Source organism: Poecilia mexicana, unplaced genomic scaffold (genome assembly GCF_051168715.1).
Source record: "Poecilia mexicana isolate PSO_F unplaced genomic scaffold, ASM5116871v1 scaffold_7, whole genome shotgun sequence".
NCBI classification, from domain to species: Eukaryota; Metazoa; Chordata; class Actinopteri; order Cyprinodontiformes; family Poeciliidae; genus Poecilia; species Poecilia mexicana.
The window spans coordinates 31,126,110-31,145,358 of NW_028263376.1; the positions used below are offsets into that span (position 1 = coordinate 31,126,110).

General features: G+C 37.3%; 3 protein-coding genes across 3 annotated transcripts; all 3 read left to right on the plus strand.

Moving 5' to 3' along the window:
* Nucleotides 1-1,568: 1,568 nt before the first annotated feature.
* Nucleotides 1,569-3,725, plus strand: nppal (natriuretic peptide A-like). The gene is made up of 3 exons (XM_014999054.2): nt 1,569-1,702; nt 1,818-2,127; nt 3,613-3,725. The coding sequence occupies exons 1-2, from the start codon at nt 1,622-1,624 to the stop codon at nt 2,124-2,126; spliced, it is 390 nt and encodes a 129-aa protein (XP_014854540.1). The 5' UTR covers nt 1,569-1,621; the 3' UTR covers nt 2,127; nt 3,613-3,725.
* Nucleotides 3,726-8,795: 5,070 nt separating this feature from the next.
* nppb (natriuretic peptide B) lies at nt 8,796-9,632 on the plus strand. The gene is made up of 3 exons (XM_014999049.2): nt 8,796-8,972; nt 9,053-9,338; nt 9,427-9,632. Exons 1-3 carry the CDS (start codon nt 8,832-8,834, stop codon nt 9,441-9,443), a joined length of 444 nt encoding a protein of 147 aa, XP_014854535.1. The 5' UTR covers nt 8,796-8,831; the 3' UTR covers nt 9,444-9,632.
* A 2,567-nt stretch (nt 9,633-12,199) lies between these two features.
* nppa (natriuretic peptide A) lies at nt 12,200-14,959 on the plus strand. The gene is made up of 2 exons (XM_088007473.1): nt 12,200-12,738; nt 14,604-14,959. The coding sequence occupies exons 1-2, from the start codon at nt 12,628-12,630 to the stop codon at nt 14,940-14,942; spliced, it is 450 nt and encodes a 149-aa protein (XP_087863599.1). The 5' UTR covers nt 12,200-12,627; the 3' UTR covers nt 14,943-14,959.
* Nucleotides 14,960-19,249: the final 4,290 nt, after the last annotated feature.

Consider the following 19,249-nt stretch of genomic DNA (forward strand, 5'->3'; position numbering starts at 1 on the left):
AGGAGATTCCAGGAACAACCTCAGAGATCTTTGTTCTGGAAAACACAGTTCTAGGAAAAGCTGAGAAACGGCACAGAATTATTTCACACACACACAGTTTTATTTTTAGATTGTGGCTCTGATGCCAACTAATCTCTTGACCATTGGTCCCATATTGCCCATGGACGCCTCGCGCCGTGACATCACGAGAGCAAGATCCCGCCCATCGCCCTGTGGAGGAAAAACAGCTGCTCACCGACGATGACTAGCATTAGCTTTCATGTTATCAACATAACACGCCAAATCTTAAATGTACACCTTGATGTATAAAAGAAAAAGGGACGCAGTGCTTTGCTACCATTTGTCAAAACTAGAACAACTAGATAACAAGGTCAGGAAAAAGTTTTAATTTAGAAAAAATGACAAGCAAGAGGGAAGTAGGTCAGTTATGCTAGCTTGACTTTGACAACCACAACATTTAGATGTGCTGCAGAATTTAGTGTTTCGGTTCAATTAAAAAATAATTAAAAAAGACCAACTGTGACAGATCAGCAGAGCAGGTGTTTAAATTAACCAACCACTGCAGAGATCACTTCTTAATCTTAAACCGTTTACTGTAGAACAGCGATGCATTCTGGGTACAGGATAAACATCGTTGGCTGCGTCCGGGGATCATTGGAGGAAAAAGAGAGAGGAAATGCAAGTGCTTTGTAAACAGTCTTCAAAATAAGAGCATGAATATAAACAACTAACTACTTAAAGAATTTAAGTAGAAAACCAAAACTTCAACAAAGATATCAAACATTTTTCAACTGAAATTTAACAAAACAGCCACTTAAATGAGAGCTTTATGATTTATCTGAAAAAATTAATTTGGAGGAAGCTAAGTGAGCTAAATGTTTTCAAAGTTAGCTGAAGCGCTGGATGAAAAATTAGCTGATTAGCATAAGTGTGCCCTCCACTTTATTGTGTTATTTACTTAAGTTTAGTTCTTTCTTGAAGTTTGCCCACCTTCTATATAATTAGACAACATATTCTGATAATGATGTTGCATTACTAGAAAAGAAAAAAGTTTAAAATGTCCATTTTAATTATAAAATTTTGTGACTATTTATGCAACCCATAAAAATACGAGCTAGCTGGTATAGCTGCATGCATTATGTGGAAATTAATCTCTGAACAGTTGAACACAAACAGGAGGTACTCCACTAAAAATATAACAAACAAAGCCTCCATAGTTTGAACCCTCCTCAGAGGAACGTTTTATCATATAAAGTTTAGATTTAACCGAAACAGCAGACAAACTAATAACATGTGACAGTGGGACCTTCATCTCTAGAGTCCAGTTTAAGTTCAGCAGCTAATGTGAAGCTGTGACCCTCACAGAGTTGAGAGCCAGAGTCTTCAGTCACGTTGTGGCAGCTTCAGAGAGACCGAACACCTCCGAGAGTCAGGTTAGGCTCCACTCCAGCAGGCAGCACCATTAGTCACACCTCATTAATTTTCCTCCGGATCGCATGGTGACGAAATCAGGTCGGTATAAAGGCGGCACCTGCAGCGCCGGAGACCCAGAGGAGAGCGGCAGCAGCAGCGAGAGTCATCACAGAGAGGAACGACTGGAAACCGCCACAGAAAGAAGAAAATGCAGCCAAATTTCTCCGTTTGCTGTTTTTCTCTGCTGTTCATTAATTTCATAGGAGCTAAACCCATTTCTGACATACAGGTAGGTTCACCTGAGTGGATATCATTCCACCGACGTGTCCAACAAATTAAATCAGTGCAGCTGACGTGTTTGCATGCAGAAACCAGTCATTTTAAGGCTGTTTCCTTTTTCCCAGAGTTTGCAGCAGCTTTTGGAGAATGAAATCAGCAACTTTCCCCTCTCCTCTGAGGAGGCGCAGGTGGAGGAGAGCGACTTCGGCTCAGACAGGTCTGTGCTTGGCGCTGCGGGGCGGCGGGAGCCCTGGAGCGCCGCCGACAGCCGCAGCTCCGCGCCGCTGGCCAAAGACAACGCGCTGGCGCGTTTCCTCAAAGACATCATGACCACCTCCAAGCGTTCGTGGAGCCGATACAAGAAAGGCGGCCTGAGGAGCTGCTTCGGGGTCCGGCTGGAGCGGATCGGCTCCTTCAGCGGACTGGGCTGCTGAGGTACCAAACTGGCATGACATTTCTTTCATCTTTTTAAAAAATATCACATCATATATCCTGCAGTTTCAGTTTCAAAATGCATCATAATTGTATTACAATATAGTAGGTCTGTCACTGTAACTACATTCTGCTGAAAGATAAATTGTCCCAGAAGTTATTCTGATAAACGACAATATTGTTGTTTTGAGACCATTTTTAAGTAATATCATGCTGCCATCAAGGGCGTAGGTTCGGTCTAAGTTTTGGTGGGGACCTTGACACCCCCCGCAGCACAGTGAAATGCCCAAGAGCACCGAACATTTGTGAGAAGGGGGGGGGAAACCACATTGGCTTAATAACCCCTCCCCCCAACCATAACCATATCATACATCTTGTGTATACAACCAGATACAGTCATACTCAGCAGATCAGTTCAAGAACACTTTACTTTTTCCTTTACAAAATTCAGCAAACGTTACAAGTAAGATCAAAAGAAATATCCTCTGGATACAGCAAACACAATTGCAGATAAGAAGAAATCAATAATAAAATAAAAAAGAAAAAATATTACATAATTAACAGACCTATTCTACCTCACATTCAGTGCTGACCTTACTAAACACCGGACTTTACAACAAATGCGTTGCGTGATAGATATCTAACTTATGGGTCCACTCACTGTACTTACAGCCGACGTAGCGAAATAACTTCTAATGTCTGTCCTTTTCTTTTTTGGTGGCGACATGGTCTCGGAGACTCAGAAGGAGACGCGTGTGCCCAGCTAGCCGCCGCCTTTTGCAGCTAATCAAAGAACGTCCGACGATTCAACTGACTCCCCCTCCCCCCCCCCCGACAGCACCGTTCCGACACGGTCTCGGAGGCTCATAATAAATATCAAACTAAGAAGCTTCCGTTCCGCGCACCGCCTGTTGCTGCTAATCAAAGATCGTAGATCCACGTTCTTTGAGCCAATATGGCAAAAATTGGTCGGGACTTTTTCATATCCCGTGAATATTGGTCGGGACATGTCCCTACCGTCCCTACCCAAACCTACGCCCATGGCTGCCATAATAACACAAGAAGGTCAAAGGTCAATAAACTTTTAACATTTAACACTGGAAGACATTTTACATACAAAATAAATGAAACAACAAATAAAATGAATTATGAAGTTTCTGCAAACTAAACTGTCCTTCAAAAACATCTGGACTAAAACACCAGACTGAAGACTTTAATTAAACAGCCTTTGGTAGACAGAGAAAAACTATAAATTATGCAAATGGAAATTATTGAATTTGTTTTAATTTATCAAGCAATTAATTGATTTATAACATATTAGAGTTTGTTTTTAACGTTCTCCATATTTATAGTTTTATTCAGTCCTGCAAAGAACAAGGCTTCAAGCATGGCTGTTTTTTTATTTCAGCGTCTTTTGTGTTTGGAAAAGAGAAATGTGACGGTTTGTTTGTGTCCTGGTATAAAAACGTTCTGTTTTTGTGTCGGCAGGTCCGTTCTCCCAGATGTTCCTGAGACGAGCGCCGCAGCAGCTACTGCTCTCACCCACAACACAGATTTACTCCCTTTCATTGTGTTTTAAAATGAAGGCTGCTGAATTCTAATTTATTGTTTGTGTATTTATTATTTATCTTTCTATTGGATTAAGTCAAGTTGCCTTGTGATATTCTGTATTGCAGTAAAATAATTATTTTGCATATAAAGTTGATTGATTGGTTTATTTGTGGGGACAGCTATATGCAGGACTCAGCACAAATAAAAAGTTTTAATTAGATTTATTTTAATAATCATCAGATCTTATTAACTCATCTGGACCTGATCACTCTTTATTTTCCTTCAGTTACTAACATGACAAACTGGAATATAATAACAATAAACACTCTGTTTAGTTGGTACAGGTGTTGATAACTTCTCTCATAGTTTGTATTTTTGATCAGATTCATTAAAAAAGAACAAATAACTGTAAAAATTAAAATCAACACCCAGTCTGATCTGACAAAAACTAAATATTTAGATCCAAAGTATTTAGCTTCTTATTTAAGTTTTAGCTAAATATTTAATTACAAACTAAATATGTGGCTTGCAAATGAAATATTTAGTTTGAAACATATTCTTAAAGTATTGAATAGCATAATAAAAACTTGAAAACTAAACAGAGGTTTCACAGGTTTTCATAAATTATTTCACAAGCATCAACTCGTTAATGTTAGAAAAAAAAGCATTAGTAAATATTATATTAGTTGTTTGTTTACTAAAAAACTTCCAGATAACAGTTCAAGTTTAAACAGTTTGTTGTTTAAAATAATTTTACAACTTGGTTGATGACTGAGCTTTCTGCGGTCTTTGACCGGCAGCTGTTAGCCGACTGCAGTGAAGATCATTTCGACATGCAACATCACATTTTGAAAATGCAACCAGGAAGAGGGTTAAAGTGTGAACCATTCCACATTAACCCTGAATTTCCCACTCATCATGAAGAAGTAACTGAAGTAGTGGTTGAACATTGATCTGAACGGACGTCACAAAATAAAATGAGCTGCTGCAAATGAATGGTTGGAGTAAATCTGTGCAGCGTTTAGAGGTGGTTGGATGTTTACATACAGACAAAAAAAATGTATAAATCCAGAGGAATATTTGGAAACAGAAAGTGTATGAACCTTACAGGGGAAACATGTTCGCAAAAGACCTGGGAAGACTTCTGTGAGAAATGTGAAAAAATGGTGGATGTGTCCTTTTATTTGGTGTATGTAAATATTTGGTTTACAACGTTTTATAAATTTTACACTGGAACATGAAAAAGGATCCAAACAGATGTGCAATTATACACCCGTACATCTTTGAAAAGCAGAAGTGGAATCTCCTGCACAATCAATAAGAATGCAGAAAGTGGTTTCTGGATGGTAAGTCAACAATAAAATTCTTGTCTTTTCCAGCAGCCATTGTACAGTACATGCAGCAGGAAAACCAGCTGACCAAACAGGCTAGAGTTCCCCAGGGGTTGCTAGGTAATGAGCTGGACTTTGCTGGGGTTGCTAGGTAACTGGCGGTTTCTGCTGATTTGTGATGTTACATTCTGAAGGTTTTTGAAACGACTCATTTCCAGACATCAAAAAACATCTGGGTGGGTTGTTTTAAGATCTTGGCTGTTTTTAGAAGCAGTAGAAACTCAAATGGAAGTACAAAAAAATGGCAAAATTCTCATTTTTAATAATTATACATCCAAATCCGTGAATCCACACTGAAGATAAATGCTAATCTTCCAAGGAGGGAACATCTGAGCAACTTCGCTACAAAGTCAGATCAATGCTGAACAAAGCAAGACTTCTTGAACAAAGTCTCTTGGAAAAATGAGACCAGAATAAAGTTGCTTAATGCCAATGCATGACTCCATTTTAAGAAAAAACTCAACAAAGCACATCAGCACAAACACTTCCTAACAGGTGTGAAGCACGGAAGTGGAGGGTTGATGATATGGTGTGGCTATGCAGCCAAAGAACCTGAGATATTGCAGTCAATGAGTCTGCATACCAAAATACTCTAGCATCAAATGTGAAGCCACCAGTCCAACAGCTGAAGCTTGGCTCCAAACTGGTTCCGAACCAGAACACAACAACAAAACTACAATAGGATCTCAAAAAGAAAACGATGGCCTAGTCAAAGTCCAGACATCAACCAAATTAAAATTTTGTGGTGGGACTTTCAGAGAAGTATGCTTCCGCTCTAAACCTCGATGAACTGAAGAAATGTTGGAAAGAAGAATCCAGATTCAGACAGTCAGAAAACAACAACCGCCAACTTTACTGACATTTCTGGGTCGTTTTTGCTCTTTGCTCATAGTAAACACCTTAATATTTTACTAGATCCTGATGCATACGACCTAGAAGTAGAAGTGGGGTGTACTTTCTATACACAATGATAGTTTTGTTTTCGGTTATCGTTGTTCGAATCCTTCTGGATTATTATTACAGATGAATCCTCAGAAACAATTTTGTTCTTACTGTGGTCACCAAACATGACAGAGGCCTGTTTTGCTGTGTCATTGCTGGTTAATATGTGCCTGCAGTCATGAGTCCATGTGCGCAGGAAAAGTACCTGCTTGGTGAATCTGTTACCAAAACATAGACGATGACGTGTGGCCAAGGCAAAGGGACAAGCATGGACTAAAACAGGGCTGTGAACCACAACTTTAGCCTCTAACAATGTGTACTCCTCTTACAAAAGGTTTTCATTTTTAAGTAGCATTTAAAATAGTCTAAGAAACCAAATCTGGATTTACTTGCTTTTTAGTGTAGTTCTTCAGGACGTTTCACTGATTTACCGTCAGTCAGGTGGCCATGATCAAGATTGACACCGTGCCGTTTCTGACAGACCGAAAAAGAAAACAGCTATGCAATAAACTATTTTAATTAAAAAGGTCAACTTTTGTAAACAATGGTACATTCAAAATGTAAACGGATCTTTTTCTTATTGAAAGATTGAGAAAAATCAAAAAACAGGAAAACGTCTCTTCTCAGCAGTAAAAGCAGGATTTGGTTCACAATGTCTCTGAAAACACTTGTTACATTCAACCAAGTTTAATAAATTAAAGTAGATTTGGCTTCACCCAAGTTTCACCAAAGTCTGATTCTGAGTAGGAATGGGGTTGTTTTATTATCTCCAGATTTGATTACAATTTTTGTTGCCACAATTCAATTCAAAATCGATGTTTGATTCAAAACGATTATTCATTATGATTCCTACTTCAATCGATATGTGTGCAAAGGAATCTCACGATCTACTCCAGTCTGTTTTGCGAGGCAGAATTGAGGTGTCCTTTAATTAATTCAGTTTTAAATATTAATCCATGTTTAGCTTCATCTACTCTCCCAGTCCGGACAGCGCTCTGTACCGGCGGAGTACCTCATTAAAAGCTCCGTTGTGGCTTTGCTCCAAGTATTTGCGGTGTTCCGTTAGTGCTCCATCTTGAACCCGGTGAAACTCGGAAAGCTCCGTCTTTCAAGCACTTCCTTAAAAAAACAAACAAAAAAAACAAAATGAGTCCAAATGTTTTCCCTGAACGAGAGAGGACAGGTTAAATCGCTCTCGTTCTTCTTCTTGTTTTCTGTAATGGCGGATCGTAAACAACTTCAAGCTGAATACCGCCACCTACCGTTCAGCCTGGGAAGCTACAAAATGGAGGCCGAGACACCGTCTTCGATTAATCCAGATCGACAAAAACGACAATGTGCCTTTAATAACTGCATAATTGTTACGTTTCCCGTTTTATTTGTAGAATATTGTTTATGTTCGTGCTGATGTCAGTTTGTGAATTTTATTTTGTGTTTGTAACCAAAGATAAATAAGCATTTTTTTTTTTATTTGGGGACATTTCAATCGTTTCTGAATCATATCAAATGAGAATTGGGATTTTTTTTTTTTGAGACACCCCTCGTTTGAGCAAAAGTCACGGGATGAATCTATTTACTATAAAAAAAAATAACTGAAATGCAAAAAGTGTATAGTAATTAAAAAACAAATACTTTGTGTTGTATCTTACACTTTCTATTGTAGGAAATTATTAATTTAATTTTCAGTTACTCCTTCAAAGCTGTGTAATTAAGGACAGAAATGTTATTACATTGTATATTTTTGATATATGAAATTCCTTGTTAAAATATTTATGGAAAAACAACGTAGCAGATGAGTCTATTTTAGTCGGCTGCTGCGCTAAATAGGAAACTCATGACCACATGGGTTCTGGTCTAAATTTAGCTCTTTGATAAAACAGTTCAAGTTCTACAGGTAAAACATGCATACCTATCATACCAAACGTTCCTGTGTTGTTTTCTACTCTGATCTAATAATCAAAACATAGCAAAAAGTAATAATAAATAGTGACTTTCACTGCATAAACACTATCATTTGGCTTATTTTGAAGCATTTTTATCGAGTTATCAGCACTGAGAGGAAATTTTTTTTGCTTCTGAACACTGAAAAAAAGTACAAAATCTTACCAAGTAGTTTTGATCTAGTTTTTAGTGAAAATATCTTAGAATAGAAATAAGACAACACTAACACAGAAGTAACTTAGCATGTTATAAGTAGCACTTATAACATGGGGAAAATGTCTTATGAAATAATCTGCCAATGGAACAAATATTTTTTTCCAATTGTTTTAAGTAATTTAAGGAATTACTTAAAACAAGTTACAATACCTCACTTAAAAGTTACTTGTAAGTTAGTTTTGTCTCATCTCAAGTGTTTTAAGCTATTTGCATCAGAAACTAGACCCAAAATACTTGGTAAGGTTTTGTTTTATTGCAGTGAAGGAAATGAGGTCATAGTCTGAACCCCAGAAAAAAATGTGCTTATCTCCATTTGGTGACCAACATGTTGTTTTACCATGTAGACGCCTCGATTTAGCAACTCTGTCATTATTTTACAACTTCCTGTAGCCTAGTGACAACATCTGAGTCCTGAGTGGACGGTGGGTTGGACCTTTTCCTGAAACTAAGTAGGATATGGAAGCAGCAGCTGTCAGATATCTCAGATATGCTACTTAATAAGGAGCCGTTTCCGACAGCTTCCGTTATCAGAATTAGGTGTGAAGAATGCATAAAGCCGGAGTTCAAATTCCCAGCATTCCTCGGCGTCGGGCTCAAGTATAAAGGAGCAGCTGGTGGAGCCCAGCATCCGAACAGCAGCCGAGTCAAAGGCCAACGAGTGGAGATATGAACGGCAGCATCTCTCAGAGAAATATGTTTCTATCTTCCATTCCTCTCTGCGGTCTGCTCCTCATCTTCAACCTGGAGCCAAGCAGCACTTACCCCGTCAGCACCGGCTTCACTGACACCGATATGGACATCCTGAAGGTGAGCATCCAGGGACCCAATTCATAAAGTCATAAAACTAGAGAGGATTAGGCTTCTAAGGTTAATGCTGGTTGTTTCAGGTGCTGCTTCAGAAACTGGAGGAGTCGGTTTCAGAGCAGACTGCGGTGGACGAAGGAGTCACTGAGGAGGACGGCCGCGCTAACAGGATGAACATGGAGGACACGTCCAGCGAGCGGCAGCCTCAAACTGACCTGGATGAGGAGCAAATCAGAGAATTCCTCTCCGCCAAGAACCTGAAGAGCGTCCGCAACGACTCGTCCAAGAGGTCTTCCGGCTGCTTCGGGCGCCGCATGGACAGGATAGGCTCCATGAGCTCCCTGGGCTGCAACACGATTGGCAGATACAGTGAGTTTCACTGCAGAAAACCGCAGGAACACACTGCTCCTCATTCACACTGAATCCGTTTCTGAATCCGTTTTCTTCTTCTCTCCAGATCCAAAGCAAAGGTGAAGTCTTACCGTCCAACTGATGCTGCTCCAAAGTCTGTACCAAAACCTGTTTCCTTTTAAATGTTATTTATTGAATAATATTTACTGTTTATTTCTCTTGCCAATATTTAAAGAGTATTTATTGAAAATAGATGTGATGTTGTTCCTTCTGTACTGTTGAATGTCTAATAAATGTTTACATCATCAGAAATGTGTTAGTGTTGTCAAAGCGTCGCAAGGTTTCAATTCAATTCAAAGATACTTTATTGACTCAAAAGGAAATTAAATGTTGTAACTCATTAAGGTTGGCAAGAAAGGTCTCCTGTAGCAGTCAGTATTACAGCAAATTTGAAAAAAGCCTCTGATTGAAGACACTTTTTATTTCCCCCACACAGTCTCACCTAATCTCAGGGTGTCCAAAGTGTGGCACGGGGGCCATTTGTGGTCCTTGAAATGTTTTTATTCGGCCCCTGACAACAAGTCAAGAATGGTTACAATTTGGCAAATAAAATAGTAAACGACTGATAACACAAAAATCTGGAATTGACTGTTTTTCTTTTAATAAGGCAACAGATTTCTTGTGTAGGTAAAATAAGGAAAAAAAATATAAAACAAATTTATATTTTCAATTTAATTGATTGTGTAGCCCAGAATTTTTTATTTATCTTCAGCATAAAGCATGCATTTAGTTGGAAATAGTAAATGTAATATTAATGCTTCACTGAACCTAAATAAGGATTTTTTACACTATTAGAACTTCCTGAAGCCGTTTCAGCACCATGGAGAGCAAACAGAGGAGCTGCAACACCGTGCAGACAGTAAAACTGAAACTTTTCTGTTAAAAATGATCTACAGTCCAACAAAAACTACTAAACACAAGAAAAGAGTTACTGAATCTCCAGAAAAACCTCTGGATTAAAACTTTTTCTCACATGGCCCAAAATGATCAAATAAAATAGTTTTTTCCTCCTCAATAATAAACTAAGCTGCAGGACTTGACTTAGACAAATAGAGGAGTTTAAATTTGTGTTGAAACTTATTGTAGATCCCAAATTTAAAAAGTTTTTTTTAGTTTGCCTTGTTAAAAGAAAGACGACCAGTTTTCAGATTTATTAAGTTCTCGACTGAAATTAAAAGATTTGGACAATTCTGAGCAATAAAAACAGGATTTAGGTGACGCTTTGTTTAAAAATGCTTCCTGTGTTTAGTAAAGTTCAGAAAATTCATTAAAACCAACTTTGAAAGCAGCAAAGTTTTCTTTTGAGAAAACACAATGCAGACATGGAAACCAAAACAAACAGTATTTACTATTGTAAAAATATTTTTAATCTCTGATTATTTTTGCTCTAACATAAATTAAATTAAAACTTGCACTTATGCAAATGTTATTCTACTAAATCTAATATAAAACATGTTTTATTTTGCATTTTTGCAAGTGCTGTGCTGCAGATATTGTAATCATCATCCGAAAATGATGAAAATACATTTTACTTCTTTGAATAATCTGGTTCAGTCAAAGTTTTCCAAGTTATGGTAGTTCGGGGAATTATATGTAGGTTTCCTGTACAGTAACATTTAAAGGGGCTCAGATTCTGTTTGGGTGAAAAAAATAGAAGAGATTTGTAATGAAAACTATTTTGTTTTGAAAACGACGCAATCTGACCACAGTAAATTTATCTAACAATTATCTCATGGTACTGATACTAAACTTGGGTCAAAATGAAAGGAATCCTCTAAAAATGTTTGTAAAACACAATTTAAAATGATGTATTTAATTAAATGTTATTTCTGATTGGCTGCTAGTCAAATTCATCTCACTGCTTTTCTACTTAAGTTAGAAACTGCTGCAAAAAACATACAAATGGTGGAAATAAGATAAAATTTCATGTGATTAATGTAAAAGATAATATTTTCTCATAATCAAAACAGTGGATTATGTTGAAAATGTGTTTTACCTTGTAATAAAGTCATAATATATTAAAATAAAATAAAACTCATTACCATCTGAAAACAGAAGACATCAGGTTAGCATTAATGCTAAAAGAATGTAATAATTATTGAACAGTGAATGAAAACATTCTAAAAGGTGATGTTTGCAAAGGTCAGAGGTCAAGGCTGTTTGGGAAGCTGCTTTATAAGACGTCGTCCTGCAGAACAATGAGGAGACAGATTTGTTTTTCTTTCCAGTGTTGTAAGCAATGGTCCTCAAGGTGTGAGTCTTCAAGATTAATTAATTTCTGATTGATAAATTGAATCCTGTCCCTTTAAGGCTGCAGGTTTAACCTAATATGGAGTTTTGATGCTCAGAAGAGCAAAAAGTGTTAAATATTTTCACTGAGTGCTGCTTTGAAAATAAACCACGCCTGAGCGCAGGGAGCCAAACTGGACTCCTGAAGTCATTCCACTGATTGGTGCTCACACACACACACACACACACACACACACACACACACACACACACACACACACCACACACACACACCCCCCCACACACACACACCTGTATACAAACACACACACACCTCTCAACACACAGACACTCATCTGACTTGCTGCTTTATCAAGCAGAGGTGCCAGAATGCTCTTGACTTGATCTATGAGCCAACATTGACTGTCTGCTGTGTGTGTGTAGGTGTGTGTCTGTGTGTAGGTGTGTGTCTGTGTGTAGGTGTGTGTCTGTGTGTAGGTGTGTGTCTCTGTGTGTAGGTGTGTCTCTGTGTGTAGGTGTGTCTGTGTGTAGGTGCGTGTCTGTGTGTGTCTGTGTGTGTAGGTGTGTCTGTGTGTGTAGGTGTGTGTCTGTGTGTAGGTGTGTGTCTGTGTGTGTAGGTGTGTCTCTGTGTGTAGGTGTGTGTCTCTGTGTGTAGGTGTGTGTCTGTGTGTGTCTGTGTGTAGGTGTGTGTCTGTGTGTGTAGGTGTGTGTCTGTGTGTAGGTGTGTGTCTCTGTGTGTAGGTGTGTGTCTCTGTGTGTAGGTGTGTGTCTCTGTGTGTAGGTGTGTGTCTCTGTGTGTAGGTGTGTGTCTCTGTGTGTAGGTGTGTCTCTGTGTGTAGGTGTGTGTCTCTGTGTGTAGGTGTGTGTCTGTGTGTGTCTGTGTGTAGGTGTGTGTCTCTGTGTGTAGGTGTGTGTCTCTGTGTGTAGGTGTGTGTGTTGCCATGTATTTAGCCTGGGCTGGCGACGGCTGCAGGCTCAGCCTCGGCATCAGGACAGCATGAAGACGGCGGTGGTTTTCACTGCGTTGGCCTTGTTCTGGCAGCACAGTCTGGTTACTGGGCACGCACTGGGACGGCCCTCGATTCCCAGTAACCTGGACCAGTTAAAGGTAGGAGAACCAGCTCAGAGCCGCTGTGGGTGGAGGGTTTGTGGCAGGGGTGTCCAAACCTTTTGTCAAAACTGACAAGTCAATGGAACTCAGGGGTCAAAAAACACCCAACCCAAATTTAAATGAATAGAAATATTAAAATAAAACCAAGCAGTAAAGTTGTTTGATTTTGTTGTTTTTTGTAGAAACAATCCAAAACTTTAAAATGATTTAGTACATTTTCTATAGTAAAAGAAACTTGATTTAAAACCTTTTGGGCTTGATTGAACAAATGTATTCAGTTATAAGAAAAAGATCTGAGTTACTTTCTTTCAAAACATTTGCTATATTTAGCAAAGTTTAGTAAATTAAATAAAAGCAGCAAAGTCAGATTTTCAGAAAAAGTTTACTTTGTGTTCTACTTTATATTTTCTATTGTAAAAAAATTACAACGTAAAATATGACTTTTCATCAGGATAATAATTTTACCCTCACTAAGGCCAAATTTATATTATTCTAGGGGGATCGCCCAAAATCACTCCAAGGGCCACAAATGACCCCTGAGCCACACTTTGGACACCCCTGGTTTACACTTTGATGGAGCTAAAAGTGAGAGATGGAAACGGTGAAACAATGTCTTCTTAAGGCAGCCATGTTGGATTTTTTTTCTGTTTTTAGGTAAAATTTTTATTCCATTTTTAAATGTTTCTCTAATATTTTCTGTCCTTATTGCCAAGTTAAGTTAATGACGCAAAACATGTAGAGTTTAAAATTTACATGGATGAATTGGATTCATTCATCAGGTTTAAATAATATTTGTTGTTGTTTTCACATTAAAACTGTCAGCAGCATCATTTAAACTATTAAAAAGGAAATTTTTTACAGTGAAGCCGTAAAATTCGGCCATTTTGCTGTTCATGTTGGTAAACTCAGAACTTCTGAATGGAATGCAGCCGAAGCTCAGCCTTCACAGCGTAAAGGTTGTTTTTAAATGGTTGCATAGAAATTATTGTTATTGTGATGAATTGATGACAAAAATGTCTTCCTGTGACATCTGCTTCAAGAATAAGTCATTGTATGTGTAAACAGAATGTAGAAATTTATTGTAGAGATTTAAAAACATAATTATAGAATATATATATTATATAAAATACTGCAGTTACAACATATTCGTCTAAAATGTACAAACTGTTCTCCATATTAGTGTAAAAGAAATGACTAACAATAAAATCTCAAACTGTTTAGACAACAGATGGGAGAATTTAGAGTTTAACCGCTGCTGAGAGGAAGGACCTTCGATAATGCTTCTTAGTGCACAGAGGATCTCCGATGTTACCATCAACAAAAAAGAAAGAAAATGGGCTGAAAAAATAATGTATGCATAGAAAAAAAAGCTGAGTATGACAAAAATTATGGAAATAAAAGCAAATAATGACGATTTATTATAATTTTCAGTCTTTTCTGGATGATAAAGATGTTAGTTTTTCAGACTAAAAACAATCCTGAGTATCTTCCACAAAAATAAAAAATAAACCTGCAAGGCTGGAAACCCTGATATTTATGTTACTGTAGAAACGTTTCACTATGATGGAAAATTGATATTTAGTTTATGCACAGGAGCAAAAACCCTGATAAAATGTTTTAAAACATTTATTCTTTAGCAATATTTATATTGATCCTAGACCTGTCACAATAACAACATTTACTGGACAATAAAATAAATGATAATACTGTTGTTTTGAGACCATTTTCTAGTAATATGCTACAAATAATGCAGGAATTAATTGATTTATTGATTATTGTAATATATATAGTAGATTGTGCCTCATAATTTGAAGCGTTTTTCTCTGAATCAGTTTAACTTGGAGCCGTTTTTACCTCTGCAGTCGCTGCTGGAGCGGATCGAGGAGACTCTGGCTGACGAAGCCCGGGAGGAGGCGGATTACGAGGAGCCGACCCAGGAAGCCGAACCGAGCTGGAGCCCGGAGCAGCAGAACCGGCCGTCGGAGGCGGGTCAGCGGAACCAGCTGAACGACCTGCTGCTGAGCCTCAGGAAGCGGGCCTCCAGCTGCTTCGGCGCACGCATGGACCGGATAGGAAACATCAGCGGCCTGGGATGCAACAGCGGCAGAGGTACCACAGGGTCCATGTCAGGGGGGTCCAAAGTGCGGCCCGGGGGCCATGCGGGGCCCTCTGATGGACTTTCAGTGGCCACCCGACTTTAATTCAAGAATTAAGCAAATCTGGCCTGAGAGCGTAGTGAACCGAGGTGAACCGAGGTGGCCGATCGCCGATTACTGATCTTTAAAAAACCTGACCTGTCGATTCTGATTCTGGCCAATACCAACTTATTTTTTATCTGAAATGTTGCTAAATGTAGCAAGAAAATGGATGAGTTGGTATACTCTGTCACTTTTTATTTAGTTAGCTCAACGTTTAACTGAATGTTTACTTAGCTCTGAGCTAGCTCAATGTTGTACGAGAGCTACGTAAATTGCTTACTGAACATTCGTTGGGAGCAGAACATTTAGTTAAATTAAATGTTTAGATTATCAACTAAATGTTTAGCTCCTAATAAATATTTAGTCAGGAGCTAGATATTTACTTTGTACACTAAATGTTTAGCTTCAAATTAAATATGAAATCTGGATCTTTATGTCGCCTCATCATTAGTTTTCATCTTCCCTGGTACATTTCAGCTAGCTCAGAGCTAACTAAACAATTAGCTAGCTAAGAGCTAAATAATCAACTAACTCAGAGCTAAATGTTGTAGAGCTAAGTCCTTAACTTGCTCATTAAAAATATTTAGTTGGGATATAAATATCTAAGTATTTAGCTTATTTTGTACACTAAATATTTGGCTTCCAACTAAATATTTAATTTGGAGCTAAATATTTAGTTTGCTAACTAAGTATTTAGTCTGAGACTGTGAGCTCCATAAATTAAATAACAACATGGAGACTTTTAAAAATGTACTTCATTGTTTTTATTTTTTGAGAAGCTAAATACCCCAAATGTAGACGTTTAGTTTTGTGTAACTTTACCAACGACCGCCCATATTTCCAAACCTCAAAACAAAAATGTAACTAAAACTTCCCCTTCTAGGTTGACATACTCTCACAAATATCCATAAATTATTTCTCTGTTTGTGTTTTCCCCTGCAGGGTAGCCGTACGGATCGTTGGATTATTCTGAGCCTGAGCCATGACTGTCGTCCTGCTCCGGTGAAAATTGATTATTGATCATGTAAATATGAGTGGTTCACCCTCTGAAGTGGAAATTTATCTGCCAGCCAAATATGTGTCGTTTTCTAACACATATTAAATTAAAGGTAAAAAATTTACTTTTTTATATTTATATAAAAAATTCACATTACAGCTCAGTACAAAGCTTTCACAGTTTAGTTTAATTTAATTAATTAGTTTTAATGATGTATGCAAAAGACACTGCTCATGTTAGATCTATAAATGAAATGTTAAATTAAATGAGATGCCCACCATGGAAATGTTTTGCCAGTGTAATAATTTAGAAAACATTTTTTTTGTTTTCATCATAAATGTGTAAGAAACATTTATTGATAAAATGTGGAAATATTCTTGTTGCTTTGTTGAAACTAACAACTAAAACAGTTTCCTTAAAAAAACGTTTCAGTTCTCCTCATGTTTAATTAAGGATACAAACTAAATATTTAGATTATTTAGCCTGCTAATTAAATATTTAGCTTCAAACTAAAGATTTAGCTGAACAATCTGATGTTTAGTTTGGAGTTAAATATTTAGCTTGCTAATAAAATATTTAGTTTGAAACTGACATTTATAAATGAAATTCTGTTATGACAAACTAAATAATAATTTGTGAGCTAAATATTTAATTTGAAGCTAAATAAGTTAAATTTAAGCGTTGTAATATTTAATTAGAAAACTAAATAATCTAAATATTTAGGTTAGCTTACTCAGCTAAACTAAATAATTTAAACTAAATAGCTTATTTAGCTACAATTGTGTTTACAAACAAAATAAATTGTAAAATATTTTTAGTATAGAACTAAAAATATTAAGTTTCTCAACTGTATATTGAGTATTTAGTTGTAAATATTTACAACTATTTAGTCAGTAAATATTTAATTTAAAAACTAAATATTTAGCTTATTTAGCTAGCTAATTAATCAATCAATCAATCAATCAAATTTTATTTGTATAGCACATTTCAGCAGCAAGGCATTTCAAAGTGCTTCACATAATTAAAATAAAAACAGCATGTGACACTGAATAAACAGGGAGAAAGAGAAAGACATTTTGAAAAAGATGAAAAAAGATGAAAACATTAAAACCCCTTTTAGGACTTCAGTTAAATGTCGTTTAACTGGGGCTCTGACCCTCTGGGACTTTAGTTAAATAAATATTTAGTTTTAAATTGCCATGTACAAATGAAATGTCAGACTAAATGACCCCAAATTATTGCTGTTGGTCTTTAACTTTATAACTTCACAAACAACAATCAAACCACTTTAACTTTCAGGACCACCAAAATAAATGTCCTGATTTATTTCCACACAGAGCTGGGGGGCGGGGCTTGTTTTGTTTTTCATATTACACTTCATTGAATATTTGAAAATGTCTTCAGCTTTAATGGTTTAATTATGTTACATAAATCTCCCAGTACTGTTAAAATTGATGTTAAATCTCCATGTTCTAGTTTTTATGACTGTATGTGATATGATTAAAATATTACCAACATAGTTTTATTATCCACATCAGCTGACTGTTCAAGTAAATCTGTTGTTGATTTTAATCCACTTTTATCTGAAGATTAGATCATTTTAAAAACAAATTAAATAAAGTGACTTCAGACCAATCAAATCCTGTTTTCTTTCTATCATCATGAGTGTCACAGCACAAGGGAGTCGCAATAAAAACAGTAAAACTGTTTAACAACATTCAGAGGGATAAACTGAAACAAACACAAAGCAGATTTAAAGCAAAACAGAAATAATCACCTTGACAAAAACCCAGGAAATACTGGAGCCACCTCAAGGATAAGAGGGTACCGTAAATATAAAAACAGGGAGAAGTACATTGCTGCCAAAATTTTTTTAGAAAAAAGAAGTTTAAAATTTTCTAGAAAAAAATGACATTTTCTGAGTTTTAAACGTCAAAAATGTTCAACTTTTGTCAAAATGTGTGAGGATTTTCAAGCCAACATTTTGAGATCAGAAATTTCCAAGTTTTTTTTCTAGAAAAATGCTTAGTTTTTTGGCAGAAATGTACTCCCTCTTTCCTTTCCATTCAGGCTGCTGTAGATTAGAGCAAGTTGAGTAAATTTCTGCAAAAAACTCAGAAATTTTCAAGTTTTTTCCTAGAACATTTCTGAGACTAATCGCAAAATTTCAGATTTTTTTTTTATAGCAAATTTTCGACTTTTCAAGTTCATAAATTTCCTTTCTTTTTCAAGCAAATTTTGAGATCAATCTCAAAATTTCTGAGATTTTTTGGCAGAAATGTTCTCCTTATTTCCTCATCTTCGGTGGCCGTAATTTGCCGCCATCGTAGGCGTGAATCTGTCGCTCTGCGGCCTGAAAGCTGCTGTGCATCACATCAAGTAAAACCGACGGAGATGATTCATTCTGTAAATCTGTTTTTAATTCGCACTGAATCTAACTGCATTGGACAGGCGCTGAAGAGGGAACGCCACTGTGGGTTTGTAATGGTGGGACTGGGAGAACTGGACTGTCCACCCACATTACAGAGATCCTGCTGATCAATCAGACCATGATGATGATGATGATGATGATGAACGAGGGGAACATCTGGAGCGACGGCCGACAGCTGCAAAACTAAACCGTCCTGAACTCGACATCCTCTCACATCCAGGCGTTAAAAACCGGAGGAAGCTGCAGATTTTCCTCCTTTTCCATGACAAATAAATTCAGGCTGTAAAGCGGAAAACCTGCAGCGGGATTCAGAGATACGATCGAAGTCGTTCCGATCCTCCTGTCGCTCTGGGTAACTTTCCACCATTAACCGGCCCAGAAACACGTCGCTAAGCTAACAGCATGGCCGGAGCGTGGGAGCGCGATTTAAGGGATGACTGAAGGTTATGATCAGAATAATTACAAATCAGTTTCTTTACAAACCCAGAGTCTGGATCTGTCTTATTGTCTTCAGATACCAGAGGTTAGAAATCCAACCCGACACTCAGAGGGAAGCAGGACGGCTGAATTAGTTTGTTTCTGTTTCACCGAATTAAATATCAGCGGCTTTCAGCAGAGATGCTTCCTATAGTTTATCAGACAGCGCCCCCTGGTGGTGAATCCATTTTATTACTGTCTCTGTGTCCAGGCTGAAAAACAGGACAGGATTTCTTTGCTGGAAGAGTTTTTCCTTGAACAAAGTTTTCTGCTCCGGTTCAGACAGTTAGTTTTAACTGGTTTAATTACTTACACACTGTTGTTTATGGGCTGCTGTTTGTAAAGTTAAACATTAAAAAATTATCAGCAATAATTTGGATTATTGTAAAAAAAAAAAAGAATGGG